The sequence below is a fragment of the Manacus vitellinus genome, unplaced genomic scaffold (assembly GCF_001715985.3).
Source record: "Manacus vitellinus isolate BGI_N305 unplaced genomic scaffold, ASM171598v3 scaffold_112_pilon, whole genome shotgun sequence".
NCBI classification, from domain to species: Eukaryota; Metazoa; Chordata; class Aves; order Passeriformes; family Pipridae; genus Manacus; species Manacus vitellinus.
In genome coordinates, this window is record NW_021938853.1 from 135,803 (window position 1) to 152,994 (window position 17,192).

The 17,192-nt window shown below is 46.6% G+C and overlaps 1 protein-coding gene across 2 annotated transcripts; it reads right to left on the reverse strand.

Annotated features, from left to right (window-relative positions):
- Positions 1-10,847: 10,847 nt before the first annotated feature.
- Positions 10,848-16,790, reverse strand: DCK (deoxycytidine kinase). 2 transcript variants are annotated; one of them, XM_029965636.1, is made up of 7 exons: positions 16,686-16,790; positions 15,820-15,938; positions 15,034-15,227; positions 14,186-14,333; positions 13,109-13,224; positions 12,697-12,796; positions 10,848-11,059 (listed from the first exon to the last, which is right to left on the reverse strand). In XM_029965636.1, the coding sequence occupies exons 3-7, from the start codon at positions 15,183-15,185 to the stop codon at positions 11,033-11,035; spliced, it is 543 nt and encodes a 180-aa protein (XP_029821496.1). In that variant the 5' UTR covers positions 15,186-15,227; positions 15,820-15,938; positions 16,686-16,790; the 3' UTR covers positions 10,848-11,032. The 2 variants fall into 2 exon arrangements, with proteins under 2 accessions (XP_029821496.1, XP_029821497.1); XM_029965637.1 differs by having other exon boundaries at positions 15,820-15,943; positions 16,692-16,756.
- Positions 16,791-17,192: the final 402 nt, after the last annotated feature.

A 17,192-nucleotide genomic window follows, 5' to 3' on the forward strand; every position in this document is an offset into this window, starting at 1 on the left:
CAGGTTAGGTGGAGTCAGAGGGAGAAATGAAATGAAGCATGTTAACACAGGCTGCATTTTTCTTCTAAGGCAGATAAGGAGAGTGCTAGAGGGCTCTCAACAATGAAGGAACACAGTTGGTTCTGAAAAGTTGTGAAATCTTTGCCTATTTCCAACCAGTGCCTCCGTGATGGGAAAGGATGAGCAACTGTTCCTGGACTGGGAGGAAAACATAATCAGCTTTCCAAAACCATTATGGAAAATAAACTCAACAGTAAGTCATATAAAAGCATGAGCTGCCCAACAAACCTCTAACAACACAGCAAACTTGGTGAGAATCTCATGGAAGAAGGAAGCTCATTTTGCTCCTTTCTGGCTAGTACACAAACACCTCGTGGAGCTACTGGGGAGTTACCCGTGGCACGATGACACCATTTTATCTAGAAATACAAGGAAGAAAAATCTTCTGTGGGGAAGGGCTCACTAAGTCCCTTGGCAGAGTCCACGCTGGGCACCATCACGTATTTACACAGAACCTCTGCAATCCCACGAGGCCAAATTCCATGAACATGTCAAGCAAAGCCACCAAGTCATAGAATATAAGGAAAATGCTGACAGAGGGCAATTAGACTAGATGTACAAAAGAAATTGTTTCCTGTGAGAGTGGTGAGGCCCTGGCACAGAGAAGGTGTGGCTGCCCCATCCCTGGAAGTGTCCAAGGCCAGGTTGGATGGGGCTTGGAGCAACCTGGGATAGTGGAAGGTGTCCCTGCCCATGGCAGGGGGTTGGAAATCAATGAGCTTTAAAGGTCCCTTCCAACCCAAACCAATCTGTGATTCCGTGATTCAGGAGGATGGAGTTGCAGAAAAGGTTAGAAAGGCTGCAGGCTTTGTAACAAAAAAGAGAAGGAAATTTTTAATTTCTTAACAGATATGAGTCTGTGTAAGTAATAAATTCTGTGCAACCAGTGTGTGAGAAACTCGTTCGCTGGAGCCAATCTGTGATCAGCCCCAACCACTACTAGAGATTGTTCCCATGAGGCCTGTTCTACCAAAGGAGATCCACAGCTCAGCAAAGCTAGTTTTACATTCTTAAATAACCTGTCAGTGACACTCTACTGCCTCTGAACTTCTTTCAGCCACTCAAAAGACATGTACCACGGAGCATTCGGCTTTAAACAAACAAATAGATGGACACCGATACCCAATTCAATCAGAGTATTGCTGCAAATCACTGCTGACGAGGTTGTGCAACAACAGGATGCCAGGGGCAAGGAGTGCACTGCTGTGGTAAGCAAATTGGTAACAGCAGTTATGACAAGTGAAATCAGCAGTGGGGCTGGGGTGGGGATTTTCACCAACCTCTGCAAAGCCCCACCGCTCCATATCAATTGTAATCAAATGCATTAATTACAAGGAAGTCATTACTTACAAGGAGGTCATAACGCCCTTTTCCTTTTCTTAGGTAACATCTAAACATGCCCAGTACCTTTCTGACAGAAGATAAGCAAAGAACTCCAGGGTGAAATGGATCTCTCAATACTACAGCAATGCATATTTCACAAACAGAGGCCACTTTCCTCCACATTATTTATGTTTACAGCATATTTTTCGTCTTAGTATCTCAACAATACTGTTTTTACATTCCTACAGTAATCTTTTTCCAAAGCAGTAAGAGTCAGCCCAATTCCACCCCTCGTGATGTTCCTTCTGCTGGAGCAGAACCCTCTTGGCACGGGGGGAAATCAACTTTCTCACAGAACAGAAGTTTAGACACATGCTTTCTCTGAGAAGCTGAGTTGTACCTTAAACATTTCCTTTCTCCATCTCCCATCAGTGACTTGTAAAAACCGAGTACACTTGTTCTCTAACCCAGCAGAATTCAGATACCAAGAGCAGAAAAAGAAGAGACAAACCACACAAACCTGTACTCAAAGCACAAGTATTTCAAATTTATGAGTGTCAGAAAAAACCACCACTCTAACCCCTTTCATTAAACATTGACAGAGAGCTCCTCTGCATATCTCAGTCTTGAGCAAACAAACCCAAGCTTGCAGTCAGGTGTGTTTAGCTGGATTAGAGATCACTTTCCCTCTCACCCCACCAAATTTAAGACATGAAATGCAGATCGGAGAGGCTCAAGAACACCATCAGGTTTGGGACCAAAAAGGGCTCTTTCCCAAGTCCTTTCTGAACACGTTTTCCTAACTGGGAGACGCTATTAAGGAAACAAACAAAAAACCCCACAGGCTATTTTGGTGGGTTTCTCTTTGATAATATGCTATGTGCCAGGGAAAAAAGTAAAAAACCAACAAACCCTCACTCTCTCACATGTGCTTAGCTAAGTCCCAGTTCAAATAAACAGCTGTGCCCAGACCTTTACTCCCAGGACAGGCCTGTGCTGGGAGCTCACTGTCAGTACACCTCTGCCTTGCTTGATGGGCTCGTAGGGTGAGCACAGCCTTTCCTGGTGAAAACTAACTCTTGCTGAAAGAAATTATTTCAGCTTTCACGGGCAAAACCTGCACTGACAAAAAGATCTTTTTAACCAAAGTAACAGTGCCAGCAGAAGACAAAGCAGCCTGTCAGGTTTGTAATGGCCTTTAGTTATTAACATGTTTATTTGGCAGAGAAAAGGTATCAGTAGATCCCCTTCAAAGCAGTCCTTATTCACTGGTGTAAAGGCTGGACTCTACAACCATCCCTGGAGCATCCAGCCCCTTGGAAACTGCTTGGAAATTGCTTGGAAACTGTCTAGATATGGAACTGATAAGGCAGAGCGTGTCCCACTTCATCGTCACGGTAGGCTCACAGCAAGACTGCTCAGCCCCTTCTTCCACCATCTACGAGGAGCAGAACACCAAACAGCTCCCTTGGGAATTGGCCCAGGACACACAGACCTTCTAGAGAGAGAGAAAAGCAAGGATCTTAAACTTCCTCGAGGGACTTACCCTTGCCTTTGTTCTCCCACTGTTGCTCCCTCACTAGTCCAGCAGGCAGGAGCCAGCACAGAGGTTTTGCCGAGTCACTGGCAAGGCAGGAGCTCAGCACCCACCTGCCCTCTGAGTGCTTTGGCAACCACTCAAGGTAACAGGTTAGAGGCATAGAACATTCCTAACCCCCTCTCTGTCCCTCTTCCCTTCCATCAGGTATGGGAGCTAAACTCCATATACTGCAGTAGCTCTTCAGGCATGCCTTTAGCTGACACTTCCCACTTCCTGGTACAGTTGTCAGCTACAGAAAAGCAGGTAAATTTTTATCCTTCTTTAGCAACAACAAAATCCCCTCACTACTGAGCAGACCTTTCAGCATTTTACTTCCAAACCTGGAAGTAAAATTCCATCAATCAATTTCTTTCTAAGGTCTGTAAAGCTACTGAGTCTAGTCTCTGCTCACCTCATTCCCTCAGTGAGTTACGTGATGTGTTCTGCTTTATTCAGGTTGTTGCCCATTCCCACCCCTCGCTCAGTCATTTCAATAAGGAACACACTGTAATTCAAAGCAATAGCTGCAGTCCAAGCTAACTCCAAGCTGGAGGCTGCAGATTCCTGAGGCCAGGGACCAAAGGATTTGCAAAAGCTAACAGCAAAAGCTCTCAGGAGGCTGACACTGGTTCCATAATAACATATCATATCTGTGAAAGTGCCCTGAAGCAGCACTAAGGACTGCTAGTCCACAAGTTCCAAATTTGCCAGTCAACATGGGTGCCTCAAAACAGCTGAGAACACTCCTTTTGACCACTGAAGGACCAAAAAAAGCCATCCTGTGGATGGGATTCTCCTCTCTCGTGGTTGTGCAAATCAGAAGCGCTGATGAAACGCTGCCGTTTGACACGAGTGTCCCCAGCCCACAGTGCTGCTGAGGCAGAACCCGTGGTTGTGTCCCTATGGGAGCACGGCCCCACAAGCCCCAGCCACTGTGTGCAAGCCACTCCAGCCTTATTTCCCAAGACTCCCGGTGGGTTGTGCGTGCCACAGAGATCCTAATGGATTCCATTTAGCAATAGCCTGCTTCAAAGCTAGCCTACAAATACCTCAGTCTCCCCACGGATTACAGCAGCGCTGTTTCCTGTAAGGATTCAAAGCTTCTCCATCTCTATGATCTCTGTTCCTTGGTTTGATTTCTACGGAGCTATTTTGGAAATGAAGCTTTGATAATGAACACGAGCCAAAGATTCAGTCCAAGGCATCTCATTCTCTCTCATATCCTGCCAGATGAATAAAACTGTAAGAGTCATATCAGTAAGAAGAGAGTCAGCTCTACCATATGAGCATCTCCCTGTCCAACATCTGCCTCGTAACGAAATCTATTTCCCTTAACATCCATCTCAACCCCCTTCCCTTTAAAAAACAGCCACTGAGAACTTCCCTTTAGCTCCTTCCATCCTCCCCAACCACCTCCACAGCAGTGAAAAGGTTAAAAATACGGAACAAACCTCGAGGCACACCTTGCTATCAGCAGTACAGGTGCTGTGGATGAGTCATGCTCGGAACAGCAACCTGTCCAAGACCTCCCACTGTCAGCAGCAGTCACCCCTGGAACCAAGGACTACCAAATACTAACAGTTTGGGGATTATTTCAGATTAAAGCTATTTTTACAAACAGCCCACAGTCCTCTAAAAAAAAACCCAAACAAACAAACACGACAATAACAAGAACTTACACCAAACTACATACATTGGTAACAGTCATTTTTTAACCAGTGCCGTGATCTGCCAACTGGTAACAGAGATGAGAGAGCACTGAAAGGTTTGGGGGGTTGCACTGTCCAAAACCAAAAAAAAAAAAATAAAAAATCACCAAACATAACATCCTGAAACCAAGAAGCAGAAGTGAAAATCAGTACTTACATTAAGAGGCCGAGAATTCTGGTGTCTACATCGAATTTCAAGACTTTAAGTACTTCCTAGTGAAAGCAAAGATGATTCAAGGGATATCTTATTCCAGCCAGCAGGAAATGTCATAGGACAGATCTAATCCCCTACAGAAATGTCTTCCAAGACCTAAAACAATTACAGCTATCTGAGGCAAGGATCAGGATAGGAACAGCCAATACTTTAGCCTAAATATCAAGGCTTGGAGCTGAGGAGGTGAAGTGACAGCACAGTGCAGGTGCTCCCATCCAACGTATGTGCCAGTGTAGGGAAATGGAATGCAAAGGTTCAGCCCATGGGAAGTGGCACAACAGAGGAGGAGGGAGAACTGGGTTATACTCCAGCACTAGAGACAAGCGGAGTAGAACAGACAAACAAGAAACCCTCACAGGCAGCACAACAAAAGCAGAGACACAGAAAATTCCTGACGAAAGTGGCTAAAAGGAGGGTTCTGTGGAAGGGCTTCGAAAGACCCGGACACCTTCAGTGTGTGTTCCACAACAAGCAAACACAATGGTTACACTTTCAGCAAAGCTTTCTGACCTCCTGCCAATATGATTCCGGCTGGACTGTACCGGTGATCCCAAAAGCAATGCTAACAGCAGTATTTAAAGCCAACAGTGCAACCAGACACTGGAGGTGTCGTCATCTGAGAGCAACGGGCAAGTGCAGACCGTCAATAAAACATAAAAGCAAGATGCATTATCACTTCGAGTGTATCATGGGTGAGCAACCTTCGGAGGAAAGGAAACTTTTAGATGGGAAGAGCTGGTGACTCAGCTCCGGCATGGACAAATTCCATCGGCCCCACCGCAGGCAGAGGCTAACTAACTGCAAGTCATTAACAGATCTCATCAAAAGCCATTACTTACACCAGTTAAAGAACAGCAAATGTGTATCACACAAGTTTAAGTGGCGATATAGCCATGAGATTTGGCAAGCACAGTAAGAATTAATCTCTAGAGTGTACCATGCCATAGCATCTCAGCACTTACACACACAGCAGCACAAGGCACACTGACAACGGAGAGTACCTGAGGAAAGGAGAGCTCTCAGCCTCAAGGAACCTCAGTTTGCTCTCCAAGACCTAAAACTGCTCAGTTCCACAGAACTGAGCTATATTCCCATGTCCCAACCCACAGGAACTTTGGCAAGGACCAGTGCACCTGGAACACCTACCCGACTATGCTGGACCATTGCAGGAAGCCCTGAGGAAAGCAGCAGCGTTGCAGCTCAGGGGTGATACCTAAGGAGTCAGGTCCTGCTTTCCGCGAGCGCGGGCGTTCTCCTCACGAGGCGCAGCTCGGACAGGACACAGGTGACTGACCAACAAGCCAGTCAATGACCTGAGGCCGCTGTGCTGGGCTGAGGGGTCGGGGTAAAGGCCACGAGCCACAGCGAGGACAACGCCACACGTGCCACAGGTGCAGGGGAGGCTCAGCAGGGAGCAACAGCCATCGTTTTAACAAACCAGAGGAGGCAAATCTGGAATTATGGCAAAAAGGGCACATTGTCAGCGCACGCCCATGGACAGTGCTGAAAACAGGAGGAGTTAGGAAGAGCCCCAGCAATCAGGTGGGCTAACTCAGCAGAACTGCTGGGAAAAGAGGACTAGAACATCTAAGACACCCAAGTAGAACAGGGCAGAAGCCACATCCTCAAGGAGGTTGCATCCAAGTTAAACACTGGCTTTAACACATCTGTTATGACTTGTACAAGATCGTGGTTTTAGCAGTTATTAAAAGACAAGTCACAACAGCTCAGAAGGAAATCAGAGAGAGAAGCACAAAATGCAGGACAGGAGAAAGCACAGCATGTCCTCTCAAAGAGCTGCAGTGGCATCATCTTGGTAAATAACCCTCAGGAACCAACTGCCTTTTTCCGAGCCAGTCAGTACTATGAGCCAGCAAACATCCGTGGTGCAAGCTGCACAGCCTTGACATCCTGGACATACATATATGGAATGTCCAGCCCGCCCAGGACATTGGGAAGAGCAGTCAGCAGAAATCCAATGAACAGGTAATACAGCCTGCACTCTCATTCACCATGCACCACGTTCTTATTTACACTGCTCTCGTGTTCCCTATACCATGGAGCAAAACGTGGAACCAAGAACAAAAGTCACCTGCACACCACAGCCTCCAATTTGGGCTCTGAGCATTACATTATACCAACCTAAGGGAAAAGAAAAGCCCTTCACTGCTTACTCTCGGTGCAGAATCCAAACTCCTCATCACTAGTGCATTTGAACCAGCATCCCCAGTTCAGGTTCATTTGGCACATGCAGGGCCTCATGCAGCAGAACTGCTCAGTGCTTTCCTTCCCAGCACTGCTCAGGGCTGTGTCTGGGCTGGACAGCTCGGAGCTAAAGGCTGCCACGGCTCAGACACCCCGGGATTAGTGTTATCCATGTGCTAATATTCACTCACAGCACACAAACAGCTGGTGGCTGCACGGAAGACCTTCTGCTGACCAAACCCCTCCCATTCACTCAGCCTTTTCTAGTCGTTCACTTAATCCAGCGGGGTTTGCTTTATTCCCCTCCCTCCCTCCCCACAGCAAGATTTATCTCGTTCAGTAGAGTATTTATTCATCAGTTTTATGTTTTTGCTCTGGCCCAGAGAGGAAGTGACCTCTTCCTTCTTTACCTTTTCCACAGCCATTCACTGTTAAAGCCCTAATGCTCCTCTCGCAGCCAGCCCAGCGAGTGAGACCCAGGGACACGATGACCTCCTGTGGCAGATCCCAGCACGGATTTCTCCCCGTTGCCTCTATAGCTACAGGGACTGCAGCACAGCTTTTGCCATCAGTCTTTATTTCAAGATTCAACTACTCCTAAGTCTCCTCTCCTCACAAACGGTGTTTTCAGCAGCTGTACTTTTCAGCAAACTAACTTCAGTGCAGCCAACGTTGCACTGATGGCTTTTAATATCTTTTGAACAAATAAATAAGTTCCTTTGGCCATGAATCTGGGCCAGGGGCATCCAAACGTCCCAGAGAAAAAAACCTAAAACCAGGGCTGCCTTCCCCCTCAATTATTTAACACAGCACTTCAGACCTACAAAAGAGCCCATCAAGATTAACTAGCGCATCCTCCCAGCCTCCTGAAGGCATGGGGAGGTATCAATATTTTAAAGATGAAAAGACCGAGGCAAAGAGTGATTTATTTACTCGTGGTCACGCAGAGAGTCTAAACAGGAGCTGGGAAAAATCACCTGAGAGTCCCCATACCTGGCTATGCCGAAACCCCTTGGCACAGGCACTTGCACACTGGTTTTTGGTAAGATATTCTTAATTACTGCACATACATACAGACTTCCCTGGTCTATGCTTAACAGTTTATGGTGAGTTTCTCCTGGGTCATTTTACTTCACAAGGAGACTCCTCAGTGTCTAATTACTGGAAAAAGAACAGGATCCTCTCAACACTAATCACATTTTATATACAATCCCGTTACTGTGAAGTCTGCTTAAGTAAACAGAAAACAGTACAAATAAGTAACTGACACAAAACTGTAGAAAATTAGGTCCTACCTATAAAATGGGTTGCTGTCCTAAGCAGCGTTCCTATGAAGAGAACTTAAAATGCACTATACAGAAAACAACCACAAGGGCTGAGAATAAAACAAGGCAATACAAAGATCACTGCTCACCCGGGTACTTGCGTTACAACTAAAACAGCACTAATCACTCATTTCATCCACATCCTAACCAGAAGAAACCCACATTCCGATTTTGTTTCCCCATCACGATGACAATTGATTAAAACAAGCAAGCATTCCTAGGCAATTGCATCCCAGTATCTCTCACCCAAGGAAAGAGAAAGGGACACAACACCCAAAGGCTGAAGAACCATCCTCACCCAAACAGCAGACACCAGCGCAGAAAATTTTTGCATCTCTAATAGGCAAAACCCAACAGAACAGTCCTGGTTTGTGGTAGCCTGGGAATAGATTTAAGCCAAGGAAATACTGACAGATTCAGAAGGCTGAGGTACTGTTGGAGCTGAGGTTTAAGCCGAGTCTCAGGCCATCCCTGGTGCTGTGTGTCCTACATACAGCTTCGTGTGCTCCAGCCCAGCCACTTGCAGAGCCCCCAGAAGCTCGGGGGCCGGTGGGGTGTGTGTTTGGGGTTTGGTATTGTTTTTTTTCTGCACACCAATTAAAAACATTCTAATAATTGGTCATGACTTCGCTCCTTCCAACCCAAACTTGGCAGGCAGAGATTTTGTAAAGCTTTCTGGAACAGGCTGCAGATAACCTGCCACAGAATTTCTGTGTGCTCTCTGTGATGGGTTTCAAAAGAAGCCTTTATTAGAACTCAGACATGTTTACTTGCTTGCAACGAGCACTGTCATTCCAATTCCTGTAATTAAATCCACAATTTTGACAGTTGAAACTGTAGGAATAATTGCACTGTTAGTCAAAATAAGTTGTTACTGTTCAGACTCTTGCCAAGAATATTTTAAAAGCTTCTACTATGTGTTTCAAGTAAATCTGAACTGAATCTTCATCCATTCCACTTCACTTCCTTTCTGGAGCAAAGATGTTAAAATCTTTCCTTTCACTGGGCAACCTTCGAGTCTCACACAAGATTTTTTTGCCAGATTCCTTCTACTTTCCACAACATGAATGTTATACAACACACTTGTACTGAGCACTGTTACACATATGATGCATTTTATGTAATCCTATGTCCCTCCCTTAAGTTCATTTCCCACACATGAAAAAAAAATTGAAGCCAGTCAGTTTCCCAGAAACCTTAGATAACTTTTTACACCAAATTCACCAAGAATCCACAACCTTCAGGTCATCCATTGTACCAGTATTACATACCAGCAATCCACAATATCACTTCTTTTATGAGACAAGAGACCCAACAGTATTAGGCACTGAAAAAGTCTTTCCAACCACTTTTATTTTTCAGCCAATGGTTAGAGAAAGCCAGCACAATTCCAGCCACAAAGCAAGAAATCTCATCTCCAACAAGCAGGTAACAGCAGCACCAAGGTAGACAATAAAATGCTTTGCAATACAATTTTGCCTTCAAAAGCCAACTGTGCACTCAGAAACTTTTAAAGCAGAGCAAAGCAGCTCGTAAAACGCAACACTTGAGATGCTGCACCCTGACAAATCTGTGCTTTCTGCACCTGCAACAAGAGGCTCAATCAATACAAGAAGGAGCAGCAGCCACTCCACACAGGTGTCCCCTTCTGACTCGAAGCAGTTGAGACAGGACAGCCTACTTGAAATAGTGCAGGATCTGGTATAAGCACCCAGAAGGCCCAGGGAACACGTGGAGTAGCTGGAACAAAGGCAGGAAGCCACCTCTGACATCCCAAATGCGATCATGGGATGGTTTCTAAACACATCATTTACAGATGGAGGCCATTTGGAAAATGTTCTTCTTCCTATTACGGTACCCAGCAAGCAAACATATTCCTCTCCAGGAGAAGAGGAGTTACCAACAGCAAAACCAGCTCTGTTTTAATAAAAGCTTTAAAAAAAGGGTAAAAAAACCCAACAAACAAACATGCTAGAGAATGGAAAGCTTCTGAATATCCTAGTTGGCAGTGCATATTGAAAACAAATATAAAATCTCATTTGACAGCTACAGAATGTCAGCCTTATTTGCATTTAATTCATGTATTCTGTGAAGAACTTCATCTATCAAAATCATCAGATGACATTTTTTGGTACCTTAAAATATAAAACTCCAGGTTACATTGCAATTCCCTTAGCAGCAAAAATGGTTTTCACTTTTTCCTTCCTCAGAACGAGACATGCATTACTAATCAATGCCACTAAAAAACATTGAAGGTCTCTAAAAAACCACTACCTTCTCAAAAATTAAATAGCAACTGGATAAAAAATTAATTTAAAAAAATCTATAAAATACTCTAGAACTCATGAGCCTGATCAAAAACTGGTGCAATATTTGGGAACGCTCAGAATCCTTGTCTCTTCAGAATCTGCGTGTGTTACTTAACACAATACTGAACAGACATAGTGATTTATTTAGTAATTTCCCTATTCACAAAGTTTATTTGTTCCTCACAGTCAAATCACCAGGATTGAGTCCTGCCTCTCCAGAGGCCCTCTATAAAAGCAGAAGCTGCACTTGAGACTTTGATCGCACAGATGTTTGGAATGGTTTGGCTCTGTCTGCACTTCAAAGAGGATTATAATGTGCTCAAAAATTCTTTGACCTGCAAAAAGAAACAAATATTGTCAATCACACTAAGTGTGTATCAACAGAAATAGACAGCAACTCTGTTTACCTCTCCACTGCTTTATGCTTCACTACAACCTAAAGAAACAGGGAAAAAGGATCTTGGGCTTGGCCATCATTACCTGTCAATCAAGAACATTCCCAGACACAGTACCTGTAATTTAGTAGGTGCAGGGAGAGACACACTGGAATGATGCTCACTCCTCCCACGGTCCTGAACTGCAGCCCACAGTCACAAAGGAGTTACTTTAAAAGCAGGTGTAACCCAAACAGGAGGAGGATAATGACCACCTCAAAAGAGCTGTCATTTGGAAACCACCGAGTCACGCCCACTGCCAGGACACCGTTGGGATTTAATGCCAGGGAACAACTCAGGGCACCTAATCAGGGTGTTCCCTGGAATGAGGCTGGCAAAGAAATCATAAAGCAATACCTACTGAAACCACAGTGCTTGGGAAAAAACCGATACTGCAGATCAACACCAGGCTCACAACTGCTGCCTTTAAGTGTCAGGAGCATCCGAGCAACTAGGCTGTGATACAGCCTGAACTGGGGGCAGTCTCCTTTCTGCCCACTCCAGCCAGGCTACTCCATGGAATGGAATAGACCAGTTACTAGAGAACCAGTGTTACTCTTTTGGCAGAGGCTCTCCTACACACAGCCCATCTGTAAACGTTTTGTCCAAATTCCTGATGAGAAATGGAAACAGATCTTGGACCACACTCTCCAACTGTGACCCTTCCCTTCCCAGGTCAGGGCTCATGGACATGGGATAAAAAAAAGAGGTCAAATCCCTTCCTGTAGAGAAGGGAACACATAACTGTGCCAAGACTGCAACTTAAAAGGAATCACCGGAAAGCCACCCTCCACTTTAGAGAGTGGCACCAGCAATCCCACTTGGAGAACCTTGTCTGCATTTACACACCAGGCAGAGTTTCCAGATAAGGCAAGGAAGCACACAGGCTCTGGGTTTCTGTGGGACATCAGCACACACTAAAGCCCAAAGCACAGCTCATCAAGTGCAGCAGTTCTGGGGCTCCACTTAGGAAATGGCAGAAAAAGGGCCCACACAGGGCTTAGGCTATTCCCAGATAACCTGCCAGCTACACCAGAATAAACTCCTCCAAAATCCGTATTTAGTCTCCTGAGCCTCATCTCATCCTGTGCAGTGGGAAGCAGGCACCCCCCACAGCTGCCATGTCCTGTCATTCCATCGATCAACAAGCCCGACCAGGAAGACTGGTTTTAATCAGGTGAACAGTTCCACTTTGGGGTGGATCAACAGAGATCAAAGGACCAAGCTGCTTTGCTTGTGAGGTAACAGTTTATTTCCACAGAGCAGAAGAAGGCATGTGTCCCACTGCTGGGGTCTGTAAGTCATTGCAACTGCTAAGATAAAAGGCAAGTTGTCCTCGCTGGAATCCCAAGGGGGTTCAAATACCAAACACCTGCGCAGTTAAATGTTGAAGGTTTGGCCTGGATTTAAAATGAGCTTTGCAGCAGGCTACAAGACTGTTCCTTACTTGCATGTAACTCCATGACTCTAACATTTTAGAAGGTTGATTGGACAGTGATGTGTAATTAGAGTAACCTAAACCATTTGTGAAATGTTACCTTTTCGATCATATGGTCGTATCTGTCCTTTTTGCCTTTGAAATCTTCATTAACATCTAGCGTCAAAATTGGAATTTCCTGCAGATAGTCAAAATCTGTTCTGTATTGGGAGAGGAACAAAGCAAATATTAGTAGCTGAACGTAGAGCAGACAGCATCCAAGTCCCTGCCAGCATTTCCATTGTTGAGAAACACACGAAAAGAACTGCATCTCTAAATTGCAGCCAGGAGTTCTGAATTTACAGCGTGGCCCCTGGGATACATTAGCACTGATAGAAATATTATAGAAATGTTCCTGGAGTTTAGCTTTACAAACCGTAAGAAAAGCCGGAGTTTCACTGGTGGAAAAAGCATTATGGAACACCCCTTACAAAGATTTATCCATCCTTAAGGAACCATTCAACAAACCCTACCGCAGTGTCCTATGCTGGAGCCAACTTTCGTGTTTGTAGTGAAGCTTCTCCAGATACTCGATGGGGATTTCTTGTTCCTCGTCTCTTCCTCGCACGAAAATCCTATTCAGGCATTTCTAAAGGCAAAAGATAATAACAATAAATAAATTGGTGCATTGCGTGCCAAGAGCACAGAAATATCCATTTGACATTACAGACAGGCATTTCCAAATCTCACCGCATACTTCTGGCTCTTAGGAACTGTTTTCCAATGCAGTAAATCATTTGTTCCCATCCTGAGCACATCCAAAGCATCAACAACAAGCCAAAACTGTTCAACTATTGTACTTTGTAATTTAAATACATGTTCTTCTCTTAAATAGAAAAACAAAAAAGCCCTCAAAGTTACTCCAGTGTGCTACATTGTGGAGTGTTTACAACCATAACAAAGCTGAAAGCATGGAAACTGGAAGCAAGGGAATATGGACGTGATCTGTAGGTTAATTAGAGCTCTTCTAAACTCACATTTTCTCCTGTTCCTGCAGGTTTCATACTCAAGAGAGATATTCATGATGCCGTTCTCTCCTTTTAAACAAACACCAGATGCCCAAAGATCAAAGCATAGTCACAAGGCCTCACACACAGGAGGTGCTTTCACCTGGCTTAGCTCCACTGCCCCAGGTGTAGGGGCCTCATAGCCCACCCCCCCAAACCAGCTGTGACTGGTTAATTACTAAAAGAACATCAATTGTTCTTTTCCCTGTACAGCTATATTCCCTGCAAAATAGCTATTCCTAGAGCTATTTTGTACTTTCCTGGGGTTGCTTGGTTTGTTCCAGTGGTGTTTCCTGGTTTGCTGTTGTCACGTCTTCTTTTTTATAATTAGAGGATCATTATCATCACAGTTGATTTTAAAATACACAGGCTGCGTTTGAAACAACTTTTTTTTAAAGTGTTTCCAGACTTAGTCTTAGTCACAGCTCAAGTATTACAGTGTTCAGGGCAACACTGCAGCCTGAGCTGGACTCTACCCTTGAGGGGCAAGGCACAGAACACGGACTCTCGTTCTCTGTGCAGTCACACATTTGTATCCCTCACCTCAGGAGTGGCTCTGAGATAAATGATCCCATCCAGCGCCAGCTTCGAACCAAACTGCTCATTCATCCAGTTGTGCCAGTCTTGGTAAATAGTCCACTCAGTCTCGTTCATGCAATCAGACTCGTACAAATTAGCTGCAAAGATGTACCTGGGAACACAAAACAGCGATGGAAACACAAACTGGCTCGGACACAGGAATCCTTGGTTTGCCTGAAGTAACTAGAGAAGAAGCTGAGTAGTAAATCTACTGTAGCATCTCTCTGATGTACACTTGGAGTGGAATTAAACAGCTGGCATCCTCCTCCTGTAACTGCGTCCACACAGACCAGGAACATTTACAGCTCAGGTGTCCAGGAATAACCCATGAAACAACTGGTTTGTACACTGTTTATTGTCAGTATCTTAGAGCAAAGGGAACTCCTAAGAACTACGGGATGGGATTCAGTTATCAAATCCCACCTTCTGAACCCAGAAATGCAGTACAGGGCATTTATTTGTGTATTTTTTATTGGCCATAAAAAAAAAAAAGATGAAGAAGAACTTTCCATGGAGGGTGGCAGAGCACTGGGACAGGCTGCCCAGGGAGGGCGTGCAGTCACTGTCCCTGGAGGTGTTTAAGGAAAGACTGGATGTGGCACTCAGTGCCATGGTCTAGAGCTGGCAAGGTGGTGTTGGGTCATAGGCTGGGCTTGATAACCTCAGAGGTCTTTTCCAACCTGACTGATTCTGTGATTCTACCTCCCTCTCTGGAGAGATTCCAAACCCGCCTGGACACATTTCCACCGCAAGTGTCCTGTGATTTTACTCGGGAGAACCGCGATCTTCCCTGAGGAAGGGACCCCACACACCTGTCGCTGTAGACAGACCGCTCGAAGAAGACCACGGGATTCTCCACGTCCTGGAGTTTGCCCTCGAGGACGCCGAGCTGGGCCCGGATCCTGCTGAGACACGCGTAGGTCTGGAAGGTGAAGGCCCACCTCTCCGGCTTCTCGTACATCATCCGCAGCACATTCCCGCCGTTCTTCTGGGACGTGCTCAGCTCCTGGATTCAAAGGGGAAATCAGCAGAGAACGAACTGCCTAACTCTGAGAGAAGGCAGCTGAGGGGAAGTCAGGAGCAACACACCCCCGTTAAGTTTACACTGATTTTACCAAAATACACTGTATTTTTGCCAAAACAAAAGGAAGTCCCTCAAAAGCCACTTGCACAGCAGACTGTGGCCACCAGGCAGCAGCTGGATTGCCAGTGGAATTACAGGTAGCTGGGAGAAAAAACAGCACTATAAACCATTTAGCAGTGGTTCATTATTTCCCAGATATTTCAGAGGACACCTTCACACACCAGGAACAACCCTCTGCACTCACCTGGATAGTTCAGAGTTGCTACAAGTAACTCTGCCTCACTTTTTCCCATCCCTTGCTTTGATACAGGAAAAAGGCTTTTAGCGCTTTTAGAACTTGCATCCTGATGTTGAATAACATTTATTCCATAATACACCAAACAAACTAGAAAAGAGGAACTCAAACACTGTGAAAGGAATCAGCAGAAGTGTTGCTATCACAAAAACACCCAGTGGATTGGATATACTGGATTTCTGAAATTAGAGGAGCATTTGGGTTTTTTTTTTCTTTTACCTCACAATCATTTCCAGAGTTTTGCTGGACATTGCACCATCTAGCTATGGGCTCGGGAACCACTTCCCACTCCTCATTGGCTTGTTTCAGAAGACTCACAAAGGTGGATTTCCCTGCAGCTGTAGGAAAAGCATTCAGGAAGATTTTGTCAGTGAGAAACCACCCCCAGTGGTGTTATTTAACCATTGCACAACTCCGCTTTCCATCCCCACAAATCAGTCGCCCATGCCCGAGCACTCTGGACTTGAAGCAGAGCCCATCGTGTTCCACAGATCGTCAATTAATGGAGCAACAGGGCTGTTCTCTATCTGCATCTACACGGATTTGGACAATGCTCTCTGGTGGGATTTCGGGGGTGTCCCGCGCAGGGCCAGGACTTGGTGATCCCTGTGGGACCCTTCCCGCCCGGGAGATTCTGTGACTCCGGGAGTTTTACGCCACAAGCAGGAAAAGTGCGGGAAAAAACAAAACGTCAACGCCAAGCAGGTGAATGAGCTACAAACTGTAAATAGAATCGCAAATCGCGTCAGTTTCGTAGAATTCTTACGGCGTCGCGGTAAAGTCTCCGACCTCACGCATTGGATTGTTTGTGCCTCCTGACCTGACTAAAAGCGGGGGTTTTTTTTTTGCGGGGAAACGGCCAGGAAAACCCTGTGGAAGCATCCCCGCCGCCCCACCCCGCCCCGGCAGGGCGGGAAGAGCCCCGGCAGAAGGGAGAGAGGGGAGGGAGAGGCGAGCGTGGGTCGCAGAGCTGCGCCGCCCCAGCCACGTCCGAACCCCCGAGCGCCGCGAGACCCACCTCTTTCCCCCCCCCCCGGCCCCCCGAAACTCGCCCCGCCCGCGAAGGCGGTGACGGCCCCGACTACCGATGTTGCCCCTCCACGGCGCACTTCTTGACGCGGCGGTCGTGCCGCCCGCGCTTGGGCGGGGTGGCCATGGCGGCCCGATGGGGCGCGAGGGCACCTGAGGGGAGGGGAGGGGGGGGGGCGTGGGCGCGAGACCCGCCTGAGGGGGCGAAGGGAGGGCGCGAGGAGGGGGGGGGGGGGGGGCGGGAGGGCCTCGCTGGCCCAGCCCGCGCCTTTCCGCGCGCCTGCATTTGGCGCGCACAGCGGCGGGCCCCGCCGGGGCCGGCCCGTACGTCACGTCACGCCGGGCGCGCACGCCGCGGCCGACCCGCCCGCCATCCGCCCACCCAGCGACCCAGGCAAGAGCAGCGGCAGCGGAGCGCATCGATGAGTCCCGTCACGAGCTGCTCCCGTTCTCAGCGGCTCCCTTCGTCCCGACACACAGGGCAAAACAAACAGGGAAGGGAGGGAAAGGAACACACCCCACACCCCCCCGCCGGGCCACGGCCTGTGTAAAAAATGCTCCAG